The sequence below is a fragment of the Aquarana catesbeiana genome, linkage group LG13 (genome assembly GCF_042186555.1).
Source record: "Aquarana catesbeiana isolate 2022-GZ linkage group LG13, ASM4218655v1, whole genome shotgun sequence".
Taxonomy (NCBI): Eukaryota; Metazoa; Chordata; class Amphibia; order Anura; family Ranidae; genus Aquarana; species Aquarana catesbeiana.
This window is the reverse complement of record NC_133336.1, coordinates 44935454-44960763: the sequence shown is the minus strand read 5'-3', so window position 1 is coordinate 44960763 and position 25310 is coordinate 44935454. Positions and strand designations below refer to the sequence as shown.

Here is a 25310-nt window from a genome sequence, read left to right as displayed (position 1 = left end):
ACCCACAACTCCTAAGGACAAAGCATAACCTAGGAGCATTAGAAAATGCAATATTGTAGCATCCTGTAGAGGAGAACAGCAGCAATATGATCATAGTAGCATGAGCAAAGGACATCTGTCTATATGGGCCCCACATTGCAAGATAGAAAAATCAATCCAGTCCTTACCCTAATAAAAGGGTTTCTCATTTCCACTAATCCTCTCATAACCAGGGATATGGCTTGAGGAAACGGAGTCTGATCATCATCAATGGAATTCAGGTCCATCCCAAAAGCTACCTTGAAAAAAAAACAATGAATTATAATGTATGTCTAGATTTTGGCCACATTTATCCGCAAACCTTATTCTCATCCTTTACAGCAGACTTTTTTAACCACTTGAGCTCTGGAAGGTTTTACCTCATTAAAGAGGAGGTCCAGCCTGAGTGAAAAAAATTAAAAGTCAGCAGCTGCAAATACTGCAGCTGCTGACTTTTAATATTAGGGCACTTACCTGTCCAGGGAGCCCGAGATGTCGGCACCCCAGCCGATCTTCGGATCGACTCCCAGGTGCTGCCGCCGCCATTCCTGGTAAGGGAACCAGGCAGTGAACCCTTTCGGCTTCATGCTGGTTCCCTACTGTGCATGCGCAAAGAGCACTGCGCTTTCTAATTAGCCCAGTGGAAGGGGAAGAAGGAGGGGGGCCAAACTTCCGGGAAATCGGGCCGCGGCCCGTCTCCGAGAAGTGGGGAAGGGGACCTGTCAAAAACAGGTCCCCGTTCCCCCCTCCCCCTGAAAGGTGCCAAATGTGACACCGGAGGTGGGGGGGGGGAGCATATAAGCAGAAGTTCCACTTTTGAGTGGAACTCCGCTTTCATGACCAGGCCATTTTTTTGCTATTTAGCACTGCTTTACTTTAACTGGTAATTACGTGGTCATGCAACACTGTACACAAAAGAAATTCATATCATTTTTTTTTTTTTACAAATAGTTATTTTTTTGGTGGTATTCGATCACCACTGGATTTTTATTTTTTGGGATATAAATGAAAAAAGACCAAACATTTTGGGGAAAAGAACTATATTTTTTACTTTCTGCAGTAATACATATCCAATAAAAGAAATTCATAAAATTTAATTTCTATATAAATTTAGGCCAAAATGTATTTTTCTGCATGTGTAACAATATACTCTGTCACTGTTCTAATGACTCTGGCTGGGAAGCGGTTAACATCTATGACAATCAAGGGGTTAAATGTGTGCCTAACAATGTGTAATTGTGTGTAATATGTGCTGCTTTTTACTAAAGATCTCTGTTTCTTATCCCTGTACAGCGCCCTGTGTTGATTGTCACCACAGGGCTCTGAGCTGTGATTGGACACAGGCATTAATCATTGGCTGGGACTTGCAGACAGACTCCCTCTGTGTACAATCAGAGAGGGTGCCATGCGCTCTAAACCTGTAAGCAAGCAGCGATGTACGGATACATCGCCGTGCCTGCACAGGCAGCCTGTTCTCAGTACAGTGCGGTGTGTGTGTGTGTGTGTGTGTGTGTGTGTGTGTGTGGGGGCAGGGCCATCTTCTTTAATATTGATTGGACTCAGGGCAAACATTTTTTGGGGGCCCCCCAGCTTCCCCCCCCACTCAAAATCAGTTTACTGTAGCAGATCAGGCAGTGATTGCAATTGGTTGGAGGCTACAGCATATCATTACCGCTCACTGACTGGATGCTAGAGGTTACAGCACACATTACGACTCACTGATTAGTTGCTAGGGTACAGCACATAATTTCTGCTTGCTAATTGGTTGCTAGAAGGTACTGCACATCATTACTGCTAATCAAATGGTTGCTAGAGGTTACATGCTTACTGCTCACTCATTGGTTGCTAGAGGTTGCTGTGCATCATTACCACTTATTGGTTGCTAGGGCTTACAGCACATCTCCTCACTGCCTGCACACCATGGACTGGGGAGGTGAGGGGACCCACCAATAGACAGAAAACTCCTAGAACTTGCTATTAGCAATGAGCAGAGCAGAGAACACAACTATGAAGGTTAACTAAGTGCATGTAGGCACCAAGTCCAATGTGAGCAGTAAATGACCAGTCATGCCGCCTGCAGTAGAGCAGTGTTGAGGGGTGAGCTACATACAGAGTGCAGGATTGAGGAGTGTGCTTTGTATGGAGTGCAAGGTTGAGTGGTACGCTATGTACAGAATGCAGGGCTGAGAGGTGAGCTACGTACAGAGTGCATGGTTGACGGGTGCGTTACATACAGAGTGCAAGATTGAGGGGTGCGTTACATACAGAGTGCAGGGTTGAGGGGTGCGTTACTTATAGAGTGCAGGATTGAGGGGTGCGTTACATACAGAGTGCAGGATTGAGGGGTTCGTTACATACAGAGTGCAGGGTTGAGGGGTGCATTACATATAGAGTGCAGGAATGAGGGGTGCATTACATATAGAGTGCAGGATTGAGGGGTGCGTTACATACAGAGTGCAGGCAGGGCCGTTTGAAGGAATTTGGGGGCCCCAAGCAAAATGGACATAGAGGCCCCCCACAGCACATTGCGGGCGGTATAGCCACGCTGTCCCATTGATTTCAATGGGCAGCAGTGGTGAAGAAGCGGTAAATACACCTCTCCTTCTCCGCTCCAAAGATGCGGTTAGCAAGACTTTTTTACCATCCTGCTAGAACAACGCTCCAGTGTGAAAGCCCTCGGGCTTTCACACTGGAGTGAATGTGACAGCACTTTAAGGGCGGATTGCGCTATAGCGCCTGCAATACGCTCCAGTGTTAAGGGGTCTTACGTACACATCAACATGGAAGCATTGTGGCAGTAAACAATGAGGTCTTAAAGCACCCATATGGCTGGGCATATAAATTAAGGATAAGGGATAACATCTTGTACAGTGGACACAGTATATCTAACAATATCTAATGAGGAGAGCAAAAAAGAAAGATTTACTATAGCTTTACCGTAGAAACAATTACCATAGCTTTCTTTCCATTTTCTTTCTTTACTGTCCCATTTCCATCTTATTGCTTTTTTTTTAATCAGGTAATATGTATTAAAGCTTTTTGCAAAAATTTACAAAGCAGAGAAAAGACTCTACAGTAGAGTGTACTGTAGAGTCTTTTCTCTGCTTTGTAAATTTTTGCAAAAAGGTTTAATAAATATTACCTGATTAAAAAAAGGAGCAATAAGATGGAAATGGGATGGTAAAGAAAGAAGAAAATGGAAAGAAAGCTATGGTAATTGTTTTTATTATGGTCAGCAAGCTACCATATTTTTATTACTAATTGGGTCTTGATGACTGCCTCCCCCCCCCCCTTACTACCCCCCCCCTGTTCTTTTTAACCCCCCCTCCCTGGCTACCGCGTACCGTGCGGCAGGAGATTCAGTTTTCTGTTCCCGCCACTCAATGTGTGCACTTTCTGTCCGGGAACAGGAAACTGAATCTCCTGAGTCCTGTACCGTGCAGACTGCAGGAGGAAGGAAGAGGTGCTCGGCCACGCTACAGGCTGCAGCTTATAGGAAGTGCCATCCGGCGGCGCGGCTGGGGCCCCAGGCCAGCTCGGGGGCCCCAAGCAATTGCTTGTTTTGCCTGTCCTGTCGCAACGGTCCTGAGTGCAGGGTTGACTGGTGCGTTACATACAGAGTGCGGGGTTGAGGGGTGCGTTACATACAGAGTGCAGGGTTGAGGGGTGCATTACATACAGAGTCCAGGGTTGAGGGGTGCATTACATACAGAGTGCAGGGTTGATTGGTGCGTTACATACAGAGTGCAGGGTTGAGGGGTGTACAGAGCTTTCCTCCCCCTGATTCCAGTCTAAACCCCCCATTCAATACATTGCATTCCTCGGCACCAATCCTACCCCCCCTTCAATACATAGCAGTCCTCCTGCACTATTCCACACACCCCACCCCCCCTTTCAATACACAGCATTCCTCGGTACCAATACCACCCGCCCCCCCGCCTTCAGACTCCATTACCTAAAATTCATCAGAGCGGGGCCGGGCTGCACAAGAGAAGCCGCAACATGCATGTCCGTGGAGGAGCTTCTTATCCCCCGCCCCTTCCTCCTCGGCTCTTGTATACAGCTCAATGTATGTAGAGCAGAGAGGGATGTGAACGGAAGTCGGGAGAGGAGCGCTGTCACTTGTAAATAAGGAAGCAGCGCTTCTGTATTAACAAGTGACAGTAGCGAGCAGCTGAGAGGCTTTAGGGGATGATCCGCAAGTGGTTAACCAGGGTGCCTACTGGGTTCTTCAGGGGTGCCTTGAGAAAATGCCTAAAGATCACTCCAAGTTACCCAAAAATTCTGTACAAGCTAGCGGGTAGATCAAGCCTGCCTTTTTGTTACCAATGCCATAGGTTATCATTGTACAACATTACAACTTTGGGCACCGTGTGGGCCAGCCACCAGTGCCCTAACAACTGCTGATGTCATCGACTGATAAGGAGGACATCTGGCACCTGCACAGAATTCTTGTTTGATCCTCGCCCCTCTCTATCAGCACTGGGGTCAGGTTAGCTGGCTGCATGGTGAAAAGAAAATGAGGGAGAACAAATGCTGGACAACTAGTCAGTATCAGTGTTCACAATTGTATTTGCTTTGCAAGAATAAATAATCTCTAATGCTGGGTGTCCTATGTGTATGGGTGCTGCTCTAATATGTAAAACTATTAAGGGTGTCTCAAAATTGTGCATCATTTTATAAGGTGAGTTGACTGGAAAAAGGTTGAGAAAGAATGCTCTACAGCATGTCCCAATTACAGCTTTTTTCATACCCTTTGAAGCCATCACCAGACATGTAAAAGTCTTGCAGGAGCAGCTGTTGGGAGCCCAGTTCCTATTGATGTAGGCATGCCCCCCAGAATTGCAACACCCAAGACCCCTTTCCCTACACACAATGTAGGCCAGGCACTTGAGCGTCAAGACAGCAGCAATGCTTTGCTGGTAAAGAAATGAATAATGAGGAAAGGGACAGAGGGGGACGCTAGTCCAGCATACATGGCTGGTTGGGCTTTCAGTGCAGAAAAGACTATGTAGTTCAGTCAAAATGTTAGAACCGCACTGGATTTTTAGCAGATCAACATGTATTTGATGAGATTTGTTTCTGGTGTGTCCCTACATTTTCAACCTCTTGCCAATCATGTAACGCACATGTGCTGTAGCAGGGAGGTTGGGCCTTAAAGCCACACATGAGTCCATCGTGGCTGAGTTTTCTGTGCTGAGAGCGTGATCAATGCATGCTCCCAGCACAGTGACCAAGTTGCCACAGACAGATCCCAGCCCCTGTTTGTGATTGGGCTCATGATCATGTTATAGAGAAGTCCGTTCAGGGACACACTTGAGGTCTTCCTTCGGTTACCACTGAGCTATGCTGGGCTCCTTTTGTGACCCTTCAGCATTAGAGCGAGAAAACGTCACCAGCACGCAATGAATGAATGGGTTCAAAGCTTTATTCAGTGATCACATTGCTACAAAAGAAGCAACGTTTCAGAGCCTCGTAGGACCCCTTCATCAGGCGTGCTTGATGAAGGGGTCCTGCGAGGCCCCGAAATGTTGCTTCTGCTGTAACAATGTGATCGCTGAAAAAAGTTTTGGACCCATTCTGGTGGTTCATGGTGTGCTGGAGACATTTTATCGCTCTGACTTGCTTCGATTCCAGCCGTTGGTCGCACTTATGCACATACCCGTAGCCATTTCTTCATGAACGTGTACAATTGAGAGTAGTGCTTTGGAACCTTCACTGTTAGGGTGCAGGGATACGCTAGCATAGCATACAGGCATATGGCCATGCACTATACTCGTGTTTAGGATAGCACTGCTGTATACCCAGAGTACAACCCTTAATTTCTATTGGAGGCTATACGCAGTACCTGGACTTTCTGTGTGAGGTGGGTAAATGCTAGGACTTGCATTGAACAGGCTCAGGTGGCTGTGTGCATCAGCACAAACAGTGTATAGCAGTGTGTAGAGGGTTAATTCTGAATTTTTTGATTTACTTCATGCTTGCCGGTTGAGTCGCAAATTACTTCCAATGCTGCTCTAAACTACAATAAAATACAATCTGCCATGGGACCACTTCTTAGCTATGTGTCTGTTTGGATTAAAAATCTTCAGTGCTAAATCTTTCTCAGAGCTTTGCAATTATGTGCATAGACTTTGCTAATTGAGAGGCAGCCTGATTTTTGTCTAATTGTGTTGCTCATTTTGAGCAGCGCTTGTACTGGGGCTGCATCCATTATCCTACGTGCAGTCTGGGAGTTCAGCTCAAAGGCCGAATGTCTGGATGTTTCTGATGCTGAGACAAATCTAAAGTCCAGGCATGGGGTATTCATGTAGTGCTCTCCTCTAGTTAGGTTGCTAGGTTAAATCAGGGTTGCCACCTGTCCGGGATTCACACGGACTGTCCGGATTTTGAATCATGTGTCCAGTTTTCAGTCTGCCTGAAACCTGGATGGGCAGACTAGACTGCAGGGAGCAATAGAGAGAGTTGGCACTGGGACTGAGAAGATGGACCTGATGTAAGGGGGCACTCTAGTGGGGACACCTGTGGTAAGGAGTCACTCTGATGGGGAAACTTTATGTAAGGGGGCACACTGACGGGGACACCTGATGTAAGGGGGCACTCTGATGGAAACACCCGATGTAAGGAGGGAGTCTAATGGGTACACCATATGTAAGGGGGTATTCTCGCTGTTAAAGTGTTTGGCTTGAAGGAAAGGTGGCAACCCTAGGTTAAATTTAGTTTATGGCTTCGCTGTAGTGAATGGAGCAGTGATTGATGGTTTTTGTCTGTTCAGGGTTTTCTAGTTGGGTGTTTGATGTCTCCCACCGGTTTCTGGAAGAAGCTTGGCAATCTCTGGAAGGAGGTTTCTAGAGGGTGGCTGTGGAGGTGATCCATTTTTTGGGAACTCTGGATAAGTTTGCTTCCTTTTCAAGGATAGTTCCAGTTTCCTCGGGGGGCTGCTGCCCCTAGGAGAGAGTCTCTCAGAGAGGAGATTGCAGTCTGGGTCTCAGCAGATGCTGGGCTGAGACCCCGGGAAAGACTGCTAAAGATGAATCCGCTGAAGAGCACTGTTCTGAAGTCCTAGTTTGGAGAAGGATCCTTTTATCTCCCTCCCTAAGGATCTACTTCTGGACAGCTCCAAGGACATTGTGAGCAAAGACCTTGCTGTGGACTTTGGGTGTGCTTGTGCTAGAAGAGATCTAGGTGACAGTGGTTGCTACATGGACTGGGGCTGCTCTTATAGAGTTCTAGGTATACTGGCCATTCTCTGTTACCTCCAGGGAAGGCTATTGTAAGAAGATTAGGTAGAAGCTGTCCTCCCATTATTGCTATTGATCATTTTGGGAGTATACTGTAACCCTAAACCCTTCTTCTGCTAAAGTTCTTCAGCAGTGGATACTAAAAAATCATCCCCTGGACTGAACCTGTATTGTCAGTGTGCGTGGGACTGTGCTTATGTGACTGCCAGCCAATGTACTGCATTGAGAGACTTGGGTACATTTTCAGCGACCACGTTGGGGGTAAGCGATACATTTAGATTGAAGGAATCCATCTGCTGGTGTATGGGCAACCTTATAAGTAACGGAAAGCCTACATCAGTTCACTTTTTGTACCTTCGAGATGACATCCAGGGTGACTCTGCACAGCATGTCATGCATTCCAATCTCGGTTTTTCCATCAGCCTTTTCTGCAAGTCTCTCCACCAAGTCTTCGGCTTTCTCATTGAAGGGTGCCATCAATCCAATCAAGTATCTGTATGCAGGTAACAGAGTCAGTGCTAACCAAGGTCAACGCACAATGCACCAGACACCAAAATGTATCTTCTCATATACCTCCATTGCAACAGTGGAGAGCGATGCTACTTTACTAGTGTCTTATAGCTAGTCTGCTAGAATAAAAACTTCAAAAATGGTCTCTCTGTAAACACACACGTAAATTACGTATACAGTCTTGTTCTAAAAAGCGGTCAGGGGACGGTAAAAGCTTGTGGCTGAGCCCCCTCATCATCCATCAAAAGAAAGGAATGCAGCTGCTCAGGGCTAGACACATGCCGCGGCCTTGATGCTTTGCTTTGCAATGAAGGCAGAAATTAAACTGCACGTCGGCGCGCGGTAAAAGTGCTGAACGCAAGCCCTTTAAGTTAATGGGACTGGGCCACAACTACCCTGCAACCGCATGCATTGTGGTGGCTCAGCCTTTTGAGAAGGTGACATATATCCTCCTTGCAACCTGCAAAAAGACCTCTAAAGGGTTGCCATGAGTGAGACCGAACCCTGCCCAAAGATTTGTTTAAGTTCTTGAATTTGATCTGGTATCATTATCCTTTCAGTCAAGTTTGGACCAATGTAACTAGGTACTGTATATACCATACCTGGCTGATGCCCCTGGAAGCTGGAAATCACTGATGCAGACACGGCTACTCCAGTGGTCTCCACTTGCTTCCAGGTCCTGCGCTGAGCAGCCGGCGTGCTGTATTGTGACCACAAAAGATCGGCCGCTTGGCACGGGCACCCGTCAGAGAATGCTTTACATTTTCTGAATGAATGCAAAGTGTTCTATGGTTGGACAAGGTGGAAAGCGTGACATCACCGCTCCACCTTGTCAGTGAGAAAAAAGAAAGTATTCTCTGAATGGCACCTGCGTTGAACCACCAACTTCCCTTGTTCACAATGCATCAGGTTGGCCGCTCAGCATGGGACGGAGATGGTAGTGGAGATCGGTGGGCATAGCGATGTCTACTTCAGTGGCTTCCAGCTTCAAGGGGCATTAGACAGGTATAGTATATACATAGTTACATTGGTCCAACCTGGCACAATGTACTGTAATTATGTATAAAATATCCATATCTGGAATTCTTCTTTAACATCTCATATGTGTATTTGGCTGTTTCCATGGTCTTCAGGTTTAAAAGCAGCATCTATTTTACCCTCCAAGTTTTAACGTCTGGTTAATATTTGTACTTACGTTCTACTAAACGCTGGATCCATGATTCTCCTCTGTTTGTGCCAGTGATCATAATCCCGATCTGTCACCAAGCCTCTTCCCATGAACCTGGTATATGATGGGTAATAAAACACAAAAAAAATGTTTAAAGCTAGAAAAGTGTTAATGTAACTTCTGCATAACTAAAGAAGGTGATTGGTATTATATTAGTTGGGTCAGCCATGTGGATCTGCATAGTTTTCTCAGTCTAGTCTTCTTTTGCAGTATAACTAAAAGCAAAACCTTTTTTAACTTTTGTATAGAGTGGAGAAGGATTAGTACATGTCAGCTTTTTTATTGTTGTCTGTGCCCCCCCCCCCCCCCCCTTAGGGAAATTCACCCCCTCTATTTGCCTATTATAACTGAGAGCAAAAGTGAAAGAAAATCCCAAACTTTGGGTTGTCACCAAAACAGGACAAAAAGAGGAAATCTTCCAATGTGAACACTAGTTCTAGTAACACCCAGGGATTCTTTCACTTTGAATAGATTTCTTCCCACTTCTAGCTTTGGCTATGGGACAGGAAGGGAAGAGAAATCTGTCCAGGCAGACACGTGATTCAAAACCCAGGCTTTCTGGGTGAATCCTGGACAGATGGCAACCCTAGTATAACCCCTGTCCATCTGGAAAAAAACTGACAGGGGTTATACTAGGGTTGCCACCTGTCCAGGATTCACCCAGACAGCCTGAGTTTTGAATCACATGTCCGGGTTTCAGTCTGCCTGAAACCCAGAGACATTATTCAGACTGGGCTGTGGAGTAACTGAGATAGTTACACAAAAATCTGTTGCCGTCTGGGAGCTGTGGGCCACTGTCTGGGGACAGGTTCGTCATCACTGGGCGGGGGGGGGCAATGATGTTATCAAGAGCAGTTTGGCCACACCCACTGTTTTGCTGCATTATCACTCTCCTTGGGGCACCCAAAGGTGTCCCAGGTCTTTTATAATCCTATAGTGTATAGTACAAAAAAACAATGTGACCTGTGCTGCTAAAGTGTTCAGGTTTGGCTTGAAGAAAAGGTGACAACCCTAGTTGGAACCCTCCCTTACTCTATCCAAAATGAGAAAAAAAAAAAAAGTTTTGCTTTTAGTTCTACATTAAGCACAGAAGCTTTTATGCATAAAAAGAACCATAGCAGGTGAGGCGTTAGACCTTCTGTATTGGATAACCCCAATTTAATTTGTATGTAATATTCTGGAAGATATGATACATACCGAACGCCAAACATGTTGAACATACGGTTGTAAAACCAGTCCTTTGTGTATTTTGGAGACATCAGAAATTCCTACAATAAGGTATAAATAAGAGATCTTAGAGCGTTGCATTACCTTTCAATTAAGTTATAACGGCCACTTTGTAACTGTGGTTTTTTATTCTTTTCCTGCACATTGTTCCAACAGTATCATGCTTTACCCTGACAAATCTATTCTATTTAGCCAGGCAACATTTATCTACAGAATTCTCAATTTCCTGGACACATGTGCATTCTAACTGACATTTTGAACGCTATTTAAGAACCTGACATTTTGCATGCTATTTATTCAACTATTGCCCAAATCCATGGCATGTACTGTGCTGCAATATGATGCTACCAGAGTTTTGTAGTGTATCTAAGCTCAAGAACAAAAAAAATGTAGCAGCTTACTGGTTCTTAGGCCCCTTTCACACGATCGGACTGAAACTGACAGGCGGACCTGAACGGCCGCTCCATGTTAGTCTATGGAGCGTCGGATGTCAGCGGAGACATGTCCGCTGACATCCGACCCTGTCCGATCCGCTGAAAAGCAGACGGATGGCTCTACGTCCAGGTCCGTCGCTGTCCGTTTTCGTCCGATCCCTCCATAGGCGGCAGCGGCGCCTGACAAGCCCCTCCCCGCTCAGTGAGCAGAGAGGGACCTGTCATCCGCCGGCTCAGCGGAGATCAACAGATTGATATCCCGCTGAGCCGGCGGACCGAGGCGGGCTCCGTTTCTTTCTGTGAAAGGGGCCGTAGATGTGGTGGCTGCATTTGTTTTTTTTTTTTGTTTTTTTTTGTGGATTTATCCGTTTTTCACACCTTTTGTCTGTTAGGACTATCTCTTCTTATCTCTATAGTATAGGGGGTGTGGAGTGTTCTGTAGTCAACTGTGATAACTGGGAGCAATGCTAACTTCCCCCTCAATGTCCTGAGATCAGTCGGGTGCAGTCCGCTCACTCTCTGCTGCAGTCAATAATTCAAAAAATACAGGCAGCACAAAAATAATCATTTTGCTCCAAGTAAGGTTTATTGCAATGAAAACACACCACTCACTCCCACTCAAAGCCACGCCCCCAGTGCTTTTCACCCAGCGTTGTGTTTTTTTCATTATGTATTTAGCGGTTTGCTTGAAGTTCCATTCTAACCTACACATATATTCATTATTTATTTTTATCAATTTACCAAAAAAAAAATCTAAATTGAATCAACATTTGGTGTGACCACCCTTTGGCTTCAAACCAGCATCAATTCTTCTAGCTACACTTGTACACAGTTTTTGAAGGAGCTTAGCAGGTTGATTGTTCCAAACATCTTGGAGAGCTAACCACAGATCTTCTGTGGATGTCGGCTGCCTCAAATCGTTCTGTCTCTTTATGTAATCCCAGACAAACGCAATGATGTTGAGATCAGGGCTCTGTGGGGTCCAAACCATCACTTCCAGGACTCCTTGTTCTTCTTTATGCTGAAGCTAGTCCTTGAAGCAGAGGCTCAAAAATTGAACCTCCGCTTTTCGGAACCCTCCCCCCCTCCGGTGGCACATTTGGCACCTTTCAGGGGGGAGGGGGGATGCAGATACCTGTCTAAGACAGGTATTTGCACCCACTTCCGGGCATAGACTCCCACAGGAGTCTATGCCTCTTCCCGTCCCGCCGCGCTGTCTGCTGGGACACACACGGGTCACAGAGACAGCACAGACCATTCAGATTGAGCTGCATGACTCGTGCATGCGCAGTAGGGAACCGGGAAGTGAAGCCGCAAGGCTTCATTTCCTGATTCCCATACCGAAGATGGCGGCAACAGCATCCGAGGACCGAGGGATGGTTCGGCCTCGGGTTCCGACATCGCTGGACCCTGGGACAGGTAAGAGTCCATATTTTAAAAGTCAGCAGCTGCAGTATTTGTAGCTGCTGACTTTTAAAAAAAACATTTTCGCGGGACTCCCTCTTTAATGACATTAGCTGTATGTCCGGGGTCACTGTCCTGCTGCAGAATAAATTTGGGTCCAATCACACGCCTCCCTAATGGTATGGCATGATGAAAAAATATCTGCCTGTATCTTTCAGAATTGAGGACACCAACACTGAGGACCGTAGACGCAGTGGTCAGCAAAGGAAACTTAACGCAGCAGATAGAAGGCACATCATGCTTACTTGCCTTTGGAAGGTGTCCAGCAGTGCCATCAACAAAAAACTGGCGAAAACACAGTGGGACCCATGCATGCCTATCTACCGTCCAGAGAAGTCTAGTCAGAAGTGGTTTTCATAGAAGAATTGCGGCAAAAAATCCATATCTCAGACGTGGAAACAAGCAACTCAACTCTGCATGAAAACATAGGAACTGGGATGCAGAAAATGCCAATAGGTGCTGAATGCTGAGTCAAAATGTCAAATATTTGGCAGTGACAAACAAGGTCCATAAAGACATGGATGAGCAAGTTTGGGGTGGAGGAACTTGACTGGCCTGCACAGAGTCCTGACCTCAACCCGATAGAACACCTTTGGGATGAATGGAGACTGCAAGCCAGGCCTTCTCGTCCACATCAGTGCCTGACCTCACAAATGCGCTTCTGGAAGAATGGTCAAACATTCCCATAGACACACTCCTAAACCTCGTGGACAGCCTTCCCAGAAGAGTTGAAGCGTTTATAGATGCAAAGGGTGGGCCAACGCAATATTGAACATTACGGACTAAGACTAGGACACCATTAAAGTTCATGTGCATGTAAAGGAAGGGGTCCCAATACTTTTGGTAATATAATGTATAGTATCTCACAAAAGTGAGTACACCCCTCACATTTTTGTAAATATTTTATTATATCTTTTCATGTGACAAAACTGAAGAAATGACACTTTGCTACAATGTAAAGTAGTGAGTGTAAAGCTTGTATAACAGTGTAAATTTGCTGTCCCCTCAACATAACTCAACACATAGCCATTAATGTCTAAACTGCTGGCAACAAAAGTGAATACACCCCTAAGTGAAAATGTCCAAATTTGGCCCAATTAGCCATTTTCTCAAGTGTAAATTGGGAGCAGGTGTGTTAAATTTGGTGTTATCGCTCTCACTGTCTTATACTGGTCACTGGAAGTTCAACATGGCACCTCATGGCAAAGAACTCTCTGAGGATCTGAAAAAAAGAATTGTTGCTCTACATAAAGATGGCCTAGGCTATAAGAATATTGCGGAGACCCTAAAACTGAGCTGTAGCATGGTGGCCAAGAGCACACAACGGTTTAACAGGACAGGTTCCACTCAGAACAGGCCTCAACATGGTCAACCAAAGAAAGTTGAGTGCACGTGCTCAGCGTCATATCCAGAGGTTGTCTTTGGGAAATAGACATAGGCGTGCACACAGGGTGTGCCGGGTGTGCCCAGGCACACTCTAATCACCCTGTGCAGAACACATTCCCCCTACTGCCCTGGCTCCCCACTCCTTCCCTCTGCAGCACTTCTGGATTTCCTCCTCTCCTCTCCTGCCGGCTGTTTTAGGATGAGCGAGGGAAGGGGCTGGTAAATATGTATTTATCAGCCCCTTCCCTTTCTGAATGAACATGGTGAGTGATGTGAGTAGTAGTGAGTAGTGTATGTTTGAGCTTTGGGGTGCACACCCTAATGTAATAGGCTGCGCACACCTATGGAAATAGATATGAGTGCTGCCAACATTGCTGCAGTGGTTGAAGGGGTGGGGGGTCAGCCTGTCAGTGCTCAGACCATACACCACACACTGCATCAAATTGGTCTGCATGGCTGTCATTTAAGGGGACAAAAATTTACTGTGTTATACAAGCTGTACACTCACTACTTTACATTCTAGCAAAGTGTCATTTCTTCAGTTTTGTCACATGAAAAGATATAATAAAATATTTACACAAATGTGAGGGGTGTACTCACTTTTGTGAGATACTGTATATAGTGAAGTAAAATCTGTAATTGCATCCAAACATTTAGGGGTCTCTTTATCAATGTTTTAACCCAAGATGCACACAAGTTTGTTTTAAGATTTAAACATTTTTTTCTGATTGCATCTTTTTTTAAAAAATGTGTAACTCTTGGGTGATCAATGTGTGAATCTTGGGTGAATACAAATGCATAGATAGACCCCCTTACCTTAAACAGGTCAACATTTACTACAGCTAATGATGACTTATCTTATGCTTACTCTAATGAGTCAACTGGTTCATTGAAGGGTCAGAGATGGTGCAGAGATGGAGATATTCTTACCTTTACTGCTTCTGGGCTGACAACTAAAATCGCCACATTATGTAAAAAATTAAACCGTACAACTGGGCCATATTTCTGGACCCTGTAAAAAAAGTATAAACACAGGTTTTTGTATTAGTGTGTAGTTCTTATGACCGAGCCTGGGTATGCCCAATAGGCTCTGTTTTGTTGTTATATTTACCTTGAAATTACAATAAAAATAACTTAAAAAAAAAAAAAAAAGTATAAACACAGGTACTCTTATTTGTCCTGTGTTGTTCAGAACAAGAACTGTGCACTGCATTGTAGTGGGTGGGAGCCTCCTCCATGCTGGGCACCTGACCCTTTGTGTGACACCCTTTTTATCTTATGCACGCTTCATATTCTTTTAGAAATGTGTGGCTATCACCAGCGCTCCAGAGTGGCTCCAAGAAGAAGTTTTTTTGCCACAATGCAATGTTTCAAAATCATACCAGGACCCTTCATCAAGATAACAGTCCCTGTTGAAGTGCTGGTGATATCCAATTTTTTCTGAACTGAGTAATAGTGACATTTGTTCATTTGTACCTTAGCGCCGCTTCCATCCAGGTCTCTACACTGTAAGATGTGTGCCAAGTGTCCCCAAAGCTGGTCAGATACTAGTAGAATTTTCTTAGAAAGTTTTCATTTTAGAATGTTCTTCTAGTTTTTTAGTGGTTAATGAGCTCAAATCAACTTTTTTTTTAACAAAAGTGACAAGAAAATTGAAAGAAGACGGATGGAAAAGTGTTCTTGAACAAACAAAATTCCAACTGTGAATGTGGTTTTCGTTTTGGAAAAAGCATACATATTGTAATGTGCATGTTCTAGCCACAAAATAAACCAGTTTTCTATGTCTAGGATTCCATTCAAGTAGCAGATCTGGACACATTTTGAAGGACCTTTGAACAAAATTAGTTGATGATGACTTAATGATGGAAGATCAAATGCTTTGACCAATGATTTTTCGGAATTTCTTTTAAACGTTCAAACAAAATTTGACTAGTGCATGGCCAGCTAGTCTCACTCCTGTTCTTTTGGGCTCCTAAGAAACTAAAACTGCTCTCAACCATTACTTAAGGTGGCCATAGATGACTTAAATTTTGAATGAAAATTCTTAGGAAAAGAATGTTTTAAGAAAGTTTTTCTAATTAGTGGGAACATTTTGACATTTGCTTTTGACCGCAGTGATGATAAAATGTAATGGATCAGAATAGTAAAAATGTCTTTAAAGGAGTTGTAAAGGCAGAAGGTTTTTTATCTTAATGCATTCCATGCATTAAGATAAAAAACCTTTTGTGTGTAGCAGCCTCCCCAGCACCTCCCTAATTATGTACCTGAGCCCCATCTCTCTCCAGTGATGTCCACAAATGTCTAAGCCATCCAGGGCACTCCTCCTGATTGCCTGAGAAACAGCATCGGCGCTATGGCTCCCGCAGCTGTCAATCAAAGTCAGTCAGCCAATCAGGGGCAAGAGGGGGCAGGGCCGGGTCAGGACTCTGTGTCTGAATGGACTTACAGAGATGTGACTTGGCTCCAGTGCCCCCATAGGAAGCTGCTGACTGTGGGGGCACTCAATGGGAGGGAGGAGCCAGGAGCAGCAAAGAGGGACCCGAGAAGGGGAGGAGCCGAGCTGTGCAAAACCAACTGCACAAAGCAGGTAAGTAAACCAGGTTTGTTATTATTTATTTATTTTTTAAACAAGACTTTACAATCACTTTAATGACTGAATTTCTAACAGTGTGTGTTTTCATTCAGTAAAGTCCATTCTTTCCAAAATCAAATGTTAAAGCAAACAAAATCTTTCAATTGTTCTGAGAATTTTACTACAAGTTTTGTAGGAGTTTTCCAAAGAATTTCCAAAATTCTATCCAGCTATGGCCAGCTTTAAAGAAGTTGTAAAGGCAAAAGTTTTTTTTATCTTAATGCATTCTATGCATTAGGATAAAAACCTTTTGTGTGTAGCACCCCCTAATACTTACCCTGAGCTCCTTCTCTATCCAGCGATGTCCACGATTCCCTCGGCCATCCAGAACTCTCCCCCTGATTGGCTGGGGCACAGCCATAGCGCCATTGGCTCCCGTGGCTGTCAATCAAAGTCAGTTAGCCAATCAGGAGAGAGAGGGGGTGGGCTGGGAGCACCGAAGAGGTTCCCGAGAAGAGGAGGATCTTGGCTGCTCGGTGCAAAACCACTGCAACAGGGGAGGTAAGAATAACATGTTTGTTATTTTTTTTTTTAAAGCAAGACTTTACAATCACTTTAAAGTAGTCTTGATGTAAGTAAAATACTGTTGCAAGTACAATCATATATCCAATGAAAGTGTTTGCAAACTGCCTATGTCATCTGGGATTTCATTTGTAATGGTTCTAAAAGCAAAAGGCTTTTTTACCTAAATGCATATTCTGCATTAGGGTAAAAAACCTTACAGTGCCTGTTCACCCAACCCTGTCCCTAAACCCCTATCTGAGTCCTCTCGCGATCTAGCACTGTTCCGTGTGCAGCAGTGCTGCTTTCTCTTCCTCTTCTCACAGGACACACTGAGAGTAGTAGGAGGCAATGGCTCCTGTTGCTGTCATATCCTGTGAGGAGAAAGGTATGTGGTCAAGCCATGCTGTGTGTCTATGAATCCACACAACCCTACTTGTGAGCCCACTAGCACAAGTGCCCCCTCAGCACACGGCTTGCTGAGGGGGCACTCGGAGAAAAGAAGGCATCTACAGTGACATATGGGACCACCAAATAAGAGGTATGGGACTGCTCTGTGCAATATCATGGGACAGAGCAAGTAAGTATCATATTTATTATTTAATTTTTTTTCCAAAATATTTTTATTGAATTTTAGAAAAAGGATAAGATGTACACACAAAGCCTATTGGGCATGCCCAGGCTTGAGAAAACACAAGACAAAAGGCAACAATAAAACAAACACATAAAACTTAAAAGGCAAAAGGCCCGACAGCCTCCACACTCTCTAACTCCAGCTCTTCCACCCTACAACTCCTCCCCAGCTGGTCTGACCCTAGATATTTATGGAGGCCTGCCCCCTGCCAATCCAGGTCGGGGATTGGTCAGGGCTCCCTAAAACACCACAGGCAGCTCCACCTCTCCTCTCCTCTTCTCTTTACAGAACTTTCCAGCAAACTCTAGAAAGAAGAGGGAGGTCTCAGTGATGCTGCCTGTGAGTCACCAGCTGCTACCCTGAGCAACTCTAAATTTGCCTGTCCTACAAAAAATCCTACCTCTAGCACCTACCTACCTAGAGGGTGCTACATATTTATTATTTTAATGGAAAAAAAAGATTTACAACTGTTTTTTAAGTAGCAGGTCTGGACAACATGTTTCAAGAGCTTTGAACAAAATTAGTTGACTCAACAACGGAAGATTAAATCTCACTATTGTACAAACAGAAAACATGGTAGATATCGGTAATTCCACTAGTTAAATTACATGGCGGTGCTATCCACAGTATGACTGGATGGGTGGCACCAAAAACAAGTACCAAAAAGGAAAAACAGAAAAGAGGTTAGGACACCACAAAAGCTACCATCCAAAAGATATGTTTATTAATAAAGTCATAGCAAAAGTTACATGTCAAAAAATAAAAATTATGCTGGTGCCCTCTGGACCCAATCTGACCCTCCCCTAACCCCCTACAAAACCACCCACCTGCAATTACTCCCGCACCCCTCCACACTCTTCAGGACCCCCCCCCCCGCCTTTCAACCCCCCTCTCCCTCCTCCCAAAGGGGCCCCAATAGAACCTGAATAGCCAACAACACCACAACGGTTAGAGTGTAATCACTAAAGAGGTTCTCCACTCGAGACCCTCAGCAAGGGTACCTAGCACCAGAGGATGGCCAGCCCAGAAATTACAGATGGCCTATAAACTGCTGGGGGACTTAGCCAGTGTCCCAGCAAGAGGGTGTCCACTAGCATAGGTCTATGAAATAAAAGTAGACAACACAGTAGATCCTCAGTGCTTGACCAACCATCTGCAGATGGAAATAAACTCAATGTGAAGGACCTATAGACTATTACATAGGAGTATGAGAAAATCTCTCTAATATGTGGGTGCTGCCCAAAAGTATGCTGACCAGTCCATATAGTCCATGATCATATGCATGCATGCAAAATGACAGATATACAGTGCCTTGAAAAAGTATTCATACCCCTTTGAAATTGTTCACATTTTGTCATGTTACAACCAGAAATGTAAATGTATTTTATTGGGATTTTATGTGATAGACCAGTGTTTCTCAACTCCAGCCCTCAAGGCGCCCCAACAGGTCATGTGTTCAGGATTTCCATTATTTTGCACAGGTGATTTGATCAGTTTCACTTCCTAAGTAATTACCACAGCCGTTTCATCTGAGGGAAATCCTGAAAACATGACCTGTTGGGGCGCCTTGAGGGCTTGAGTTGAGAAACACTGTGATAGACCAACACAAAGTGGCACATAATTGTGAAGTGGAAGGAAAATGATAAATGGCTTTCATTTTTTTTTACAAATAAAGACCTGAAAAGTGTAGCTTGCATTTGTATTCAGCCCCCCTGAGTCAATACTTTGTAGAACCACCTGCAAGTCTTTTTTTGGTATGAATCTACCAGCTTTACACATCTAGAGAGTGACATTTTTGACCATTCTTCTTTGCAAAATAGCTCAAGCTCTGTCAGATTGTATGGAGAGCATCTGTGAACAGAAATTTTCAAGTCTTGCCACAGATTCTCAATTGGATTTAGGTCTGGACTTTGACTGGGCCATTCTAACACATGCATATGCTTTGATCTAAATAATTCCATTGTAGCTCTGGCTGTATGTTTAGGGTCATTGCCCTGCTGGAAGGTGAACCTCTGCCCCAGTCTCAAGTCTTTTGCAGACTCTAAAAGGTTTTCTTCTAAGATTGCCCTGTATTTGGCTCCATCCATCTTCCCATTAACTCTGACCAGCTTCCCTGTCCCTGCTGAAGAAAAGCATCTCCACAACATGATGCTGCCACCACCATGTTTCACAGTGGGGATGGTGTGTTCATAGCGTTTTGCTTTTAGGCCAACAAGTTGCATTTTGATCTCATCTGACCAGAGCACCTTCTTTCACATGTTTGCTGTATCCCCTACATGGCTTCTTGCAAACTGCAAACGGGACATCTTATGGCTTTCTTTCAACAATGACTTCTTGCCACTCTTCCATAAAGGCCAGATTTGTGGAGTGCACAATTAGCAGTTGTCCTATGGACAGATTCTCTCACCTGAGCTGTGGATTTCTGCAGCTCCTCCAGAGTTACCATGGACCTCTTGGCTGCTTCTCTGATGAATGCTCAACTTGCCCGGCCGGTCAGTTTAGGTGTAGGTTTGCAGTTGTGCCATACTCTTTCCATTTTTAAAGATGGATTGAACAGTGCTCTGATGTTCAAAGCTTGGAATATTTTTTTATAGCCTAACCCAGCTTTAAACTTCTCCACAACTTTATCCCCAATCTGTCTGGTGTTTTCCTTGGCCTTCATGATGCTGTTTGTTCACTAAGGTTCTCTAACAAACCTCTGAGGGTTTCAGGTAACAGCTGTATTTATACTGACATTAAATTACACACAGGTGGACTCTATTTACTAATTAGGCAACTTCTGAATGCAATTGAGTCCACTAGATTTTGTATCAGAGTAAAGGGGGCTGAATACAAATGCACACTGCACTTTTCAGATATTTATTTGTAAAAAAACTGGAAAACCATTATCATTTTCCTTCCACTTCAAAATTATGTGCCACTTTGTGTTGGTCTATCACATAAGATCCCAATAAAATACATTTACGTTTTTGGTTGTAACATGACATGGAAAATTTCAAGGGGTAGGAATACATTTTCAAGGCACTGTAGACAATAGGCAGAGCAGTGTGAACCCAGCCTAATGCAAATTCAGGTCACCATTGCTTTTTTATTTTTCAAAAATTTGTTCTTAAATTTTAATACTTCCTACTCAAAACCTCTTGATAATCTCAAAAAAAATTAGCAAATATAAAAGGCACATAGGGGGTTATTTACTAAAGGCAAATCCACTTTGCACTACAAGTGCAAAGTGCACTTGAAATTGCACTGAAAGTGCACTTGGAAGTACAGTCGCTGTAGATCCGAGGGGAACATGCAAGGAAAATATAAAAACAGCATTTTAGCTTGTACATGATTGGATAATAAAACAAGCAGAGCTTCCCCTCATTTCATATCTACCCCTCAGATTTACAGCGACTGAACTTCCAAGTGTACTTTCAGTGCAATTTCAAGTGCACTTTGCACTTGTAGTTTGCACTTGTAGTGCAAAGTGGATTTGCCTAAAGCTGTAAATAACCCCCTTAGTGTTACATCATTTAAGTGCCTTTATTGAAGCTGGAAAGGTCAACTCTTTCTATGCAAGTTTGAAGGCAATTAGTGAGCTCAAATTTACCATTATATCAACATACAATACATACTCTATAACAGGGGATGTCTAAAGATGTTTACTAAAGTTTGGGTGAGATGGCTTGAGGATGCCTCAACAATGAAATGTACTCTCTAAATTGTTTGACGTTTGACTATTGGGATAGTAGGGAAGTTGTTCACCTCTAATCTAATTCTTACTTCTAACATTTATATCCTCTAATTACACAAGCTTTTTGTTACTTTGTGTTTTGTCTGTGTATCTATATGTGACGTACCCCTGTGCAAGTGAAGCCACTTGGAACCTGTCCTTTCCTAAAAATTTAATAAAACAGACTTAAAAAAAAAAAGGAAGAAAGAAAGAAATGCCTTTAATTAGGGCTGTTACTGATTAAAATTTTCGTGTTCGTTTTTTTTTTAACCACTTCAATACCAGGCACTTAGACACCTTCCCGCCCAGACCAATTTTCAGCTTTCAGCGCTGTCACAATTTGAATGACAATTGCGCGGTCATGCTACTCTGTACCCAAACTAATTTTTTATCATTTTGTTCCCACAAATAGAGCTTTCTTTTGGTGGTATTTGATCACCTCTGCGGTTTTTATTTTTTGCGCAACAAATAAAAAAATACCAAAAATGAAAAAAAAAAAACAAGTTTTTCTTTGTTTCTGTTAAAATTTTTTGTAAATAAGTACGTTTTCTTCTTCAATGACGGGCACTGATATGGCTGCACTGACGAGCACTGATGAGCAACGATGAGGTGGCACCAATGAGGTGGCACTGATGAGGTGGCACTGATGGGCACTGATAATGGGCACTGATGGGCACTGATAGGTGGGACTGATGGGCACTGATAGGTGGTACTGGTAAGCGGCACTGATGGGCACTCATAGGTGGCTCCGATGGGCACTCATAGGCGGCACTGATGGGCACTCGTAGGTGGCATTGATTGGTACATATGGGTGGCACTGATGGCTACTTATGGGTGGCACTGATAGGTGCCACTGATGGGCACTGATAAGTGGGCACTGATGGGCACTGATGGGCACTGATGGGCACTGACAGGTGGCACCGATGGGCAATGACAGGTGGCACTGATGACACTGATTGGTGGCACTGATAAAATTTATTGGTGGCATTGCTGGGCATAACTAAAACATAATGGTGCCAATCAGTGCCCATTTGTGGGCACTGATTGGCACAGATTGGGCACATTGGGCACATGTGGATGGCCATGGGGTACATACCTGGCCATCTACATGTTGCCCCTTCCCTGGTGGTCCTAGTGGCGATCCCTGGTGGTCCAGTGTGGTGATCCAAGGGGGGGCTGCGCTAATAAACAATCAGCGCAGACCCCCCCTGTCAGGAGAACCGCTGATCGGCTCTCCTCTACTTGCGTCTGTCAGACGTGAGTGAGGAAAAGCCGATCAACGGCTCTTCCTATTGACATCGTGATCAGCCGTGATTGGACACGGCTGATCATGTGGTAAAGAGCCTCCGCCAGAGGCTCTTTACCAAGATCGGTGGAGCGGTGTGTCAGGCTGACACAACGATCCACCAGTCGCCGCGATGCGCGCCCCCGCGGGCGCACGGCGGCATGTTATCCTGCTGGACGTCATATGACGCCCATTTAGGATAACGGAACCACTAGCTGGACGTCAATCTGCTATAGGGCGGGCGGGAAGTGGTTAAATCGATTAATCGACTAATTTCAATCAATTATAACACACATACAGATCCAACTACTTTTAGCTGATCTCCCTCTGCCACCATCATCCCCCTCTGCCACCATCATCCCCCCCGCCCCCATCCATCCCCCTCTGCCACCATCACCCCCCTCTGCCACCTTCATCCCCCCTGCCTTGTCAATTACCCTCTGCCACCCTCTTTCCCCCCCCGCCTCCATCCATCCTCCTCTGCCACCTTCATCCCCCCCCTGCCTCCATCTATCTCCCTCTGCCACCTTCACCCCCCTCGCCTCTATCCACCCTCCTCTGCCAACTTCATCCCCCCTGCCTCCATCCATCCTCCTCTGCCATCATCATCCCCCTCTGCTGCCTCCATCACTGCGGCCTGCCATCATCATCTGCTGTCACCGTCGTCGGCTGGGCTGTCACTCCGTGCCTGGCTCCCCGTGGACTCTGGATGCAGGGCTCCTCCGTTCCGCGTGCTGCTCAGCCTCCTGGCTGTTCCAGTGCTCCTGGATCAGCACCATGTATTGCCATTGTGCGGGGGGGACATTGTGTGTTCCAGCTCTAGAACTTCATTGATTGTTATGGTGCCTGTGGCTGGCCCACACCATGGCAGCGCATTATACTGATTCAGGGCAGACCGCATCATGTGTTCATGGCATCCCGGGGGAACCAAAAAAGGCTGCTTTATTATATCCATATTAGCAAGATGGCAAATGCAATCACTTTTTTCATAATCTCAAATAAATCTGTTGAATTTGGCTATTTTTTTTTCCATATGTCACGCCTCCCCAGTATAACGTAAGATAAATAATTGCACAACTTACCACTCAAAAAACAAGTCATACACAAGCTCATTTTTCTTCATGTGCTTCAATGTTGTGGGAGAATGTCCAAAGAGAAAGCTAAAAGTGAAAATAATTTCCTATGAATGATACAGCAGAGTGTGTTATTTGTACGCACATATTTTTAGTTATAATTGCAGTGTTTAACCACTTAAGGACCGGGCCTCTTTTTGAGATTTGTTGTTTACAAGTTAAAAACTGTTTTTTTTTTTGCTAGAAAATTACTTAGAACCCCCAAACATCATAAATTTTTTTTATAACACCCTAGAGAATAAAATGGCGGTCGTTGCAATACTTTCTGTCACACCGTATTTGCGCAGCGGATCTTACAAGCGCACTTTTTTTGGAAAAAATACACTTTTTTGAATTAAAAAATAAGACAACAGTAAAGTTAGCCTAAGTTTTTTTATATTATGAAAGATAATGTTACACCGAATAAATTGATACCCAACATGTCACGCTTCAAAATTGCACCCGCTCGTGGAATGGCGACAAACTTTTACCCTTAAAAATCTCCATAGGCAACATTTCAGAAATTCTACAGGTTGCATGTTTTGAGTTACAGAGCAGGTTTAGGGCTAGGATTATTGCTTTCACTCTAGCGATAGGGACGATACCTCACATGTGTAGTTTGAACACCGTTTTCATATGTGGGCACTACTCACGTATGAGTTCGCTTCTGCACGCGAGCTCGGTGGTACGGGGCGCTTTTAAAAAAAATTTTTTTTCTTATTTATGTTACCTTTTATTTTTTTATTTTTACACTGTTCTTTTTTTTTAAAAATTCTATCACTTTTATTCCTATTACAAGGAATGTAAACATCCCTTGTAATAGAAAAAAAGCATTACAGGATCTCTTAAATATGAGATCTGGGGTCAAAAAGACCTCAGATCTCATATTTACACTAAAATGCAATAAAAAAAAAAAAATTGCCATTTAAAAAAAAAAAAAAATGGCCCTTTAAGAGTTATGGGAGGAAGTGCCGTTTTGACGTCGCTTCCGCCCTGCAATGGTATGGAGACGGATAGGGGCCATCTTCCCCCCACTCGTCTCCATGCCAAGAAAGACACAACATCCGTTTGTCTCCGCCGCTGCTGACGGCTCTGGTAAGCGGCGGAGGGCGGCGGAGCGTGGCAGGAAAGGGGGGCCCTCTCTTGCCGCCAATAGAAGTGATCTTGCGGCGAATCCGCCGCAGAGACCACTTTTATCTGAAAGTGGACCGCCGGCTGAAGAAGGGGATACCGGGGTTATGGCAGCTAGCTGCTGCCATAACAACGATATTCCTCTTCAAAGTCAGGACATATATCGGCGTGCGGTGGTCCGGAAGTGGTTAACTTATCTGAAGGACATATAGGCTTGGTTTACACCGCAGCACGCTCCAGCTCACATCCGGAGTCCGGTGCTTCTCCATTCACTGTTTCAGGTCCGATTTCAGCACAAATTTTTGGCTGAATTTGGACCTAAAAGGGACCAAAAGACGCACCGGACTCCTGTGCATTTCGCACCGGAGCCACTGCAGAGATGTGTGACCCGGCTCCATAGAGAGCCGGTCAATTGGATGCGGGGAAACCCACATCCAATTCGCAATATGTGAACCCAGCCTTAGGCCCCGTTCACACCTGAGTGATTTTATGCTTGAAGCTTGTAGCTCTAAAACTCTCAAAAAGCCAAATCCAATTTTTTTCAATGGACCCTGTACTGGCTGTGAAGCCTTGTGGCTTCACAACTGGTACCCTACTACCCTACTGCTCATGCGTGAAGTGCGCGCTGTAGGGTACCGCAGTCACTTTGTGAATGGCCTGGCGGTGAGGGAAGGGGGACCAAACTTCCAGGTAGAGTTGCCACCTCATCCCTTTAAAACCAAACACATTTTAATTACACAGATTCTGTGGCTAATTAAGGTGGTGATTAAACTGACTTGGTGTCTTATCTGC

At 44.5% G+C, this 25310-nt stretch overlaps 1 protein-coding gene across 1 annotated transcript in view; it reads right to left on the bottom strand.

The window, feature by feature from the left end:
• The window catches only part of LOC141117072 (cholesterol 24-hydroxylase-like), a 51400-nt gene that overhangs the window by 25592 nt on the left and 498 nt on the right, over nt 1-25310 (bottom strand). Inside the window, exons 2-7 of the mRNA XM_073609674.1 lie at nt 23358-23435; nt 14439-14520; nt 10195-10265; nt 8965-9051; nt 7614-7752; nt 168-278 (exon numbers count right to left, since the gene is read on the bottom strand). Coding sequence (XP_073465775.1) covers nt 168-278; nt 7614-7752; nt 8965-9051; nt 10195-10265; nt 14439-14520; nt 23358-23435 — 568 coding nt within the window. The remainder of the gene's footprint in view (nt 1-167; nt 279-7613; nt 7753-8964; nt 9052-10194; nt 10266-14438; nt 14521-23357; nt 23436-25310) is intronic.